The sequence below is a fragment of the Misgurnus anguillicaudatus genome, chromosome 18 (genome assembly GCF_027580225.2).
Source record: "Misgurnus anguillicaudatus chromosome 18, ASM2758022v2, whole genome shotgun sequence".
Lineage (NCBI taxonomy): Eukaryota > Metazoa > Chordata > Actinopteri > Cypriniformes > Cobitidae > Misgurnus > Misgurnus anguillicaudatus.
Genome location: NC_073354.2, coordinates 33,289,747 through 33,298,695, shown reverse-complemented (window position 1 = coordinate 33,298,695; position 8,949 = coordinate 33,289,747). Strand labels below are relative to the sequence as shown.

Here is an 8,949-nt window from a genome sequence, read left to right as displayed (position 1 = left end):
GGTTGGTTTGCTGTCCAGTGCTGATCAAGATTTTGTGCTGTAAATTTATTGCTCTGTATTTTATTTCATTTTGTTTTACTTTAAACAAAAACACCTTGAACAAATATAACCATATTATTATTGTTTATTCTATGTCTTAAATATTCAGTTAATTAAACACAATATCTACAAATATCACTTTTAAAGGTGCAGTGTGTAAATGTTAGCGGCATCTAGTGGTGATGTAGTGAATTGCAACCAACGGTTCAGTCCACTGCTCACCCCTCGCTTTTGAAACACATAAAGAAGCTACGGTAGCCATCACTGGACAAACATGTCATCGTCGGAGACAACTTAGTAAAAAAAGTTTGTCTGTTAAGGGCTTCTGTAGAAACATGGTGGCACAAAATGGCGACTTCCATGTAAGGGGACTCTCCTGTATGTAGAAAAAAACATCTCATTCTAAGGAAATAAACACATAATGGTTCATTATGAAAGGTCTTTATACACCCCTGATCATATAGTTTTGCATATTATTTTGCATTTCTGTCAAGAGATCCTTCTAAAAATTACACACTGCACCTTTAATTGTTCTTAATGTCAATGACACTCTTTAAATTAAAACTTGTTTTTCAAGTGTTTGGCCAGTTCATAATATTTTCCAGGATTTCATAACACTATTTGTTGTGAAATGGTACAGACATTCCTTGCAAACAGTGTTAGGTCATCACATAGCTCAGTTAGATGGCCTATAGTGTAACACTAACATATTAAAATGTGTCTGTCTGCTTCCACTGTGAGATGAATCAATATAGACCAACTGTACACCTACAGTCTAGCCAAAGATTTAACATAAAGACATTGCTATATAGGTGCACTCTCACAAAAGGGTAAAACAACCTTTTCAATGGGGTGGTACCCTTCCAAAAAGTACACATTATTAGTACGTCAGGGGTACATATCTGTACCCAAATGGGGCATCTTCTTTCTTTCTTTTCTTTTAAAAGCTATACCAGCTTCTGAGGCTATATTTATGGCGAGAATAGACTATAATTAAATAAAGGAAGACTAGAAATTTTAAAACCATGTTTGGATTCACTTGATTAAAAACCTTTTCAAAAGTATATCAACAGAGTAAAAAAGGTTTCTCACAGGGTCAGATGTAATACAAATTAGATAGATAATTTTTGAATGTCCTATTCTGCATCTTGTATAGAAGACTTGATTCCAACGATTGTCAAAACAGGATTTTTTTCCTCACATCAGGATTTATTTCATGCAACTACTTATTTAGACATTGATCCCATTCTGATTGCCATTTATTTCTGATATATTCGTTTATCGTTTGTTTTAAGTCTGTAAAAGGTATGGAATATTTTACATATTACAACCTACCGTCCCTGTGCAGCTCTTGTACTTTATTTCTGACGGTGTGAGTATGTATATTTTCCATCAGTTTCTTATAATTTTCATGCTTGGTGACAAGCAATTGTTTAATCCTTTACATACAAACACATTTAAACATCCCCCAGATTCAGTTCTTACACGGTCTACCCTTCCCAAAGCCCACCTACCATTATTTCATATGTAAATCTTTTTTTTTTGTTGCAAGTTTTTAGTCTTTTCTGTACCACATCATGATGTTTCTCCATCACTTGTTAAAGCAAACAAAGAAGGTATTCATCCAGGAGACAGAATTACGTGTTTTTGATCTGCCTACACAGTGCTCGCTTTGCTCAAGTAAAACTTCAATGCAACATGTTAATTCTCACACTTAACACCAATGTTTAAGTCACACGTCTCCCGCTATACTTTCGATGCATACATTTTTTAGCCAAAATGTGAGGTCCTGAAGTTCACAGAGATCTGGGTGAAGGTGCACCAGGCTCCATTGGTCCTTTTCAAATAGTTTCTTTAGTGAAAACCTTGTTTCAATAATTGTATTAATAGTTTCAATAATTGTATCAATAATTGTAAAGATAGTTTAGAAGTAGAACTTTATAGATTTTTCCTACATTTTGACTGCCTCACTTCAGCGGTCAAAAAATGTGAATCTGTATTATAGATGCAAAGCATTCACCTTGTATGCATAAACTCCTGCCTCTGAAACCATCTGTCATGTCAAACTGAGAAGAATGTCTGGTACATTTTTTAACATCCTATCTTCACAGGTAAGCACACAGTTGTGAAATTCCCCAACAAATCGTTAAGAGTTAAAAAGGTTAGGTTTCTCCAGACTAAAAATGCAAAAAGTAAAAGTTCTGAACCAAGTTCAAAGTTACATTTATGTATGCTTTGTACTGATTTTGAGGATTTAACTAGCAAGGCAAGACATTTTACACAGCGGCATACTAGGCATCTTTGCTTGTGAATTACACGTTTACTTAAAGTGGTTATGTTTGAAATATGCTACACTATTTCTGCTGTGTACATGTATGTACTATATAAGTTAGGATAAAATGTATAAAATTTAATTTTGACGACACCACTATTGCCCAGGAAAGTTTTTTTTACAGATGTTACAAAAAGCATTCGGGCATGTTGTCACACACTATGAGCTTCATAGCAACATTTAAACCATAAAAAACACAAAATAATGAATTAAACAGGAAATAAAAGGTAAAGTATATCTAAACTCTTCAATATCTGAAGTATTCCTCAACAATAACTCTCAGTTTCAATTTAAAAATACAGAGAAGCTTTGAACCTTGGACACTTCGTTTATTCATAATATCAAAGAGTCTTTTTTAATTTACTGTGTTTGTGTGTAGTGTTACCACAATTAATTATTTCTTGTTCAAACTGAATAGCTATAGTGCAGAACTACGATAAAAAGCAACTTTGTGTCCGCGCAGCTAGAGACAGCATCATGTTCTGGGAATGAAAGGGTGATTCTCACGAAATCATTGAAACACCACGGCACTAATGATTTTAGCTTTAAAATGTGTAATATAGTAACATTAAAAAGCATCAGAATTAACACAATACTGTGTTCTACCTTGCACAATGTGTGATTTCAACATAAGAATTTATAATTGGAAATTTTATCTCATTTTCTGCTGAAATTCTCATTACCGCAATGTGTCCGGCTGTGTTTGAACATGCATTATGTTGTAATTTAATCAAATTAACACAAAAATATTATGAAAAAAAAATAAATGGATGTTTTGCTAGACTACTTTAGATGACAGAAAAAATATTTACTGAATATTCATGTATAATAATAATGGTCCATGCCTGATGTTCTCATCCTCCGCAACACTTTTTGAGAACAGTTTAAGCACACATACAGAATTTTAATAAAGTTACCAGGTAAGATTATTTTTTTACAGTTAATTTGAAATATTGTCTTGTCAGAATGCTTACACGACATTTTGATTATCATTACCGCAACAGATGCTTATTAAATGTTAATTTAATTAATAGAAGCATAATACTTTGATTTTAAATGCATGTGCAGAATCTCCAAATTATGTTGTTTCAGGTTTGTCATGTCATTTTGAAAATATGTCAGTGTTGATGTTTTCTGACTGTTGCGGTAATGAGATTTTTTAGGACTAATTTTTTTAATTATGTTACAAAAAGTGTTAAATGATAAGTAAAAGTTTTTAAATTAATGTTCCCATTTACTCCAGACTTTGTTTTTCAATGTCTGGTGGGAAAAATAGTAAATTTAAGCAATTTTTACATTTTCATGCTTGACATTTTTAAAACCAAGTTTTCGTGAGAATCACCCGAAAACACATTGCTAGCTGCATGCAGTCAAAATAATTTATAAAAACAGCATATGTTTGGTTTCTGGCCCTGTACATCTGCAACATTTTCCTTGCCAGATTCAACATATAGCCACAAACACTCTCCCATCAGTCTTTGGATGTGCAATAACAGGTTGTAAGCCCTTTAATCGGCAAGTTGGGTGCACTGGCTAAGAAGCATCCGAAGCATTTCCATTCATTGTCCACATTACACTTATGCCAAGCTTCTGGAGTTCCTCCAATGAGCCCAGAATCGGGACATTCTGGGTATCTGCTGACAGAGACACGGTTAGGTGTATGCACTGATCTATATAAATGGCAGGATTGCGCATGACGTCACAATTGTGAAGCCACCGTGCCGCCATATTGGTGCGCCTAGACATTCAATTAAATGAATGGACGTTATCAGATTTTAATGATAAAACACTACTTTACTTATATCTGAAATCTCCGTGTATATTATTACAACACAAATGTCCTAAGCATGTACATAGTTATTTATTAAAAGTTGTACATTTTGCTTTTCAAACAGTAAGTTTCCACACATTTATCTTCATTACAGTATCAAACATATCAGATAAGTGGACAGATCGCAGCACATGTATTATTAATGCAAACGTGCTAATTCTGAAATCTAAATTAATAATCATGCTTTAAGTACTGTATGTGCATGAAATAATTTGCTGGTTTTGTAACTACGTTATCTTTACAAGTTACCTAATTTATACCCTTGTCATGAACGGAATGCAGCAGACACACTCACCTTAACGTTTTTTTATAAATCCCTTATCCTGCCCATAAACATAAAGATTGCAAATAACATCAAAGTAACAATTAATTTACGTACACGTTTCCTAAAAATTAATCTTGTGTGACTGATACGCTGTAAACTGGGTGATTTTGAATGCAAGTCTGCCGGTTGGGAATACCAAGATGGCCGCTCGATCTATGCGCTGGCTTTACCTCTCACTGTTACGTTAAGCGTTATATGCGCAAGCCAGTCATTTAGTAATCCATAATCCATCAGTGAGTGTATGAGGATTGTACTGGAAATATTTGTGATATAGACATACGCAGTTCTTCCTCCTCCTGTGTTACTGTGGTTGTATCCGACGTCATTGTGTCAGGGCCAGGCTTGTCTGCAGAACTCTTCCACCTTTGTGGAAAGAAAACGTAGTTATGTATTGTACTACGACCAGGACTTTGTCAAATGTGCAATTGGATGATACCAAGCATACCTTTGTAATGTATGTGGATGCGGGAGGTCAAGGTGGAGGACCTTTCTTAAATAGTTATACGCTTTTGGACCCTGTAAATGGAGATTAAGGGCAAACTCCTTCTGGTCCTGTGTGTACTCTTGGCCTTTTTTTAACAGGAGGTCAATTGGAATTTCTGAAATACAGTTAGCAAACTAAGAGCTTTTGCAACAATAACCAGAAAGTCTAAAAAGATGGAAAAGCATAAACAATAAAGTTTTATTTTCCCCATTTACCAGAGTAGCCCTTAAGCTTGTTTCTTAGCTTTCTATTTGCGATGTTCTTCTTCCTCAGATCCTTTTGAAGATCGTCTATTGTTTTCTTATTCCTCCGTTCTCGTACCTTCAGATTCTTAATTTCTCGCTGCAGATTTTCCAACCTAGTCCTGGCACCGTGAAGTCTGGCCTTTAGGACAGAGGGAGACGTAGGCATTGCATAGATATGGTCCTAGTATAAAAGGAAAGATTCAATGTTTTGAGTAATGTTAACATTTCATCACTCACTGTGCTTATTTGCTTCCAAATATGTAAATTCTCTCATTGTTTATTCGATCTTCAGATCCCCAATAGATTACTCACATGTTGACCAAAAGCGACATCATTAAACACGTCTTCATTATGGATTTCTGTATCCTTAAAAATCCCTAAAAGTGTTGGTTGATGTGTGTGTGTATACTTTCATACTTGACCATGATGCTCACATCTGTTTGGGTCTTAGCTACTGAGTAAATATACTTACAAGGTTTAGCTTAGGAGGAGGAGGAGGAGGCGGCGCAATGGTGGGAGGTTTCTTTGGGATAGAGTAATCCACTGGTAGGCTCACTTCAATCTCCCATAATTTTTGTTTTTGCTTGGATGCTAGTTGCTAAAACGGGAGAGAAATAAAAATGAGTCACAATTTCATGCCAAGGTAACAAAAATCATTACAAGCTGTGAATACACTTACTGTTTTGCGACGAGTCAAGTAACTAAAGACAGATGGTTTAACTCCCTCTCTAATCCTGACAGTCTGACCTGTCCTGTCAAAGTCCTCGGGCCTGAAATGTTCACTGCATAGTACGGAGTGCACGGTTGCTTTTTTTCTTACAGACAATTCCCACTGCTTCCTCAGCTGTTCCTCTTTGGGAAACCTTTAAAAGTGTGAGAAACGTTAGGCAGAAAAATAACTACAATATGGTTCACAATCACAACATGAGCAAAACAGCAATATAGATGACACTTTCGATTATAGAAAATGTAATTTCGAATATAAACTACAACATAAGACAAGATGGTATATGAAATCATATACATTTTTTTATAAAGTTTCGGCTTACAAAGCTTTTTTGTTAGCTACTATGGCTTTGTCTGACTCTAACAAGTCAACATAATGTTATAATAAACAGAAACAACTGCTCGGTTTACTTGTGAAAAATAATTGGTTTGGATTGTGCGACGGTTTTTACAGCCCAAAGCTGCACACGACTGTCCAAAATGGCAGGCGACGTTTATGTTTTGGTCAGCTGCTTCGATACGTCTGGCCCGCCATATTAGTTATGGCAAGAATAGCATGTAAATAATAAAAGTAAACAAGTACTATAAGTACTGTTAATGTATCAACATTGATGTAGATTAAATTGTAGAATAATGTAGTCAAAAAAAAAAAAAACGTCGGAATGTCAAAATTAGCTAACTACAGTACAAAAACAAGCAAATCTAGGTAAACCAATTATTGTGTTATTAAAATATAAAATGCATGCTGCAGGACCGATGTGTTTGTAATGGTGCATTCACGCCAATCGCAAATGAAACGTTAAAAGCGTGAGTGATTTACATGTTAAGTCAACGCAAAGAGACGATTCGCGCGAATGATGTGATTTGTGCGAAATGAGCGTTTGACGCATGTAACCGTGGGTTCACACCAGCCGCGTTTGAGGCGTCAAAGTCACGTCTACCGCGTCTAGTTTGCCGCTTGAACATTTTGAGTTTACTCTCTTCATTCGCACGTGAAAGCCACGCGCGAAATTCTAGTCATTGAGACTTTCATGGGGAAATTTGCGGAGACGGATGGATTGTTGTACTTTTAAATTACCATAACTTGCTCAATTTTCTAACGATTTTCACATGGTTTGGTTTCTTACAAATGTTATTAATGTGGCTATAATTCTGGATGCTTTAACATGTTTCATGATCAGGGTTCCCACACCTAAGTTATCTTCAAATTGAAGGACCTTTCAAGGACTTTCCCGGTCCAATACCTTAAAATTCAAGGACTAAATGTGGGGACACATTTCAAGTGAGAGCAAGGTTACATCGTGTTACCTTTTAAGATACATTGTTACAGTTCCCTTTCGAGGGAACTCGTGCTGCGTCGCTGCTGTGACACTTTGGAGACACTTCCAGGGGTAAGTGCGTCTGAATGTGTATATCAAATTCAACCAATGGTGAGGCTTAACGACAAAGACAGGGTGACGCGGAAGCCAGGAAGTATATCACTATCTGAAATATTGCCAACGACGGCGTTACAGGGACGCAGGAAGTATGGCAAGGGAGACGCAGCGTCTCGTTCCCTTCTCAGGGAACAACAGTTACATACATAACCCGAGACGTTTTCATGTGTCAAACACAACTATGCAAAAAGCATTTTGGTATGAATCAACATTCACATACAGAAGATATAAGCATTTAACAGTTTAGCACGTGTGCTTAAAAAGTATTTCCCAGAAACCTTTTTGCACAAAATAGATTCAAGCACTTTCAATGACCTGTATCTATGCATGTTAATTTTCAAAAACTTCCCAGGGCCTTGAATTTTTTCCCTCATTTTCACAAACTTTCAAGGATTTCAAGGACCCGTGGGAACCCTGCATGATTTTTTTTAGTATAAGTACGAAGTGTCATAGGTACATCTTTGACGTTTATAACAAACCAAACCGTTTGAAAATCGGTATAAAATTATGCAAGTTATGGTCATTTAAAAGTACATGCATCATCAAAACTCAATGCTACGAGTGAGCGAGCGCCCTGTGGTAAGATGGCCGCCAAATGCGGACGTTCCACTCAATTGGCCAGCAGCGCGGGCGAGACATCTAGGCTTTAGTATACATATTTATGGTTTGAAAGCACCACTGTTTGTAGCCTATTCCAACACTTACTTAGTTAAAAGGTTAAATAAATGCATATTCAAAGTCAATGAGTAAACATGTTAAATAACAGTGATTACGCGTTTTACCAGAATAATCGTGATTATGATTTTTGCCCATTATTGAGCAGCCCTAGCATAATCTATCAATCACTCATCCGAAACCAAGGCAATAAGCAATTTAGTTAATAATATAGCTATAGTAAAATGTTAAGACTTTATAAGAAATCATGTAAACATTAACATTTCTCATTAAGTCCATGCATTCAAGGCTAACAAGCTATTGACAACTAGCTATCAATATATTGTTGTAATAACCAGAAACAATTCTTCAGTCTTACATGTGAAAGGAAATTCCCTGAGCCCTGGCTTGAGGTGTTTGACGGTTCTTACACCCCCAAGCTGAACACGAATGAGGCATTTTTCCTACGAGAGTAAAATGATGTGCTGAGAAGAAGTTGCCATAACTATTATGGCGGCGCCGATGACGTACGACATATCAGTAGTGATTGTCGTTTTCGAAGCACTGCTTCTTCTTCTTCTTCTTCTCTTGATTTTATTGGCGGTTGGCAAACAACTTTCGGGTGCATTTACCGCCACCCACTGATCTGGAGTGTGGACTAAAGATCTATAGACCCCTTCAAGGTTTGTAAACATTGAATGACTATCGGGTGCGCGCTAGCGTTGCCACCCGTCCTGGTTTTCCCGGGATTGTTCTCTTTTTTGAGTCACAGTCCCGGAAAATGTATATTCTTTCCCGGGACACGAATTGTCCCGTTTTTTTGTGAAAATGAACTTTTCAAGCAGAATTTCCTGTTTCCTTCCACTGTTTCTGTGTT

General features: G+C 36.4%; 1 protein-coding gene across 2 annotated transcripts; it reads right to left on the bottom strand.

The window, feature by feature from the left end:
* Nucleotides 1-2,245: 2,245 nt before the first annotated feature.
* LOC129428992 (THAP domain-containing protein 6) lies at nucleotides 2,246-8,628 on the bottom strand. Of its 2 annotated transcripts, none has more exons than XM_055185405.2 (7): nucleotides 8,452-8,628; nucleotides 5,936-6,119; nucleotides 5,729-5,854; nucleotides 5,227-5,437; nucleotides 4,973-5,126; nucleotides 4,808-4,890; nucleotides 2,246-4,008 (listed from the first exon to the last, which is right to left on the bottom strand). In XM_055185405.2, the coding sequence occupies exons 1-7, from the start codon at nucleotides 8,529-8,531 to the stop codon at nucleotides 3,905-3,907; spliced, it is 942 nt and encodes a 313-aa protein (XP_055041380.2). In that variant the 5' UTR covers nucleotides 8,532-8,628; the 3' UTR covers nucleotides 2,246-3,904. The 2 variants fall into 2 exon arrangements, with proteins under 2 accessions (XP_055041380.2, XP_055041383.2); XM_055185408.2 differs by having other exon boundaries at nucleotides 2,246-4,005.
* Between the last annotated feature and the right edge of the window lie 321 nt (nucleotides 8,629-8,949).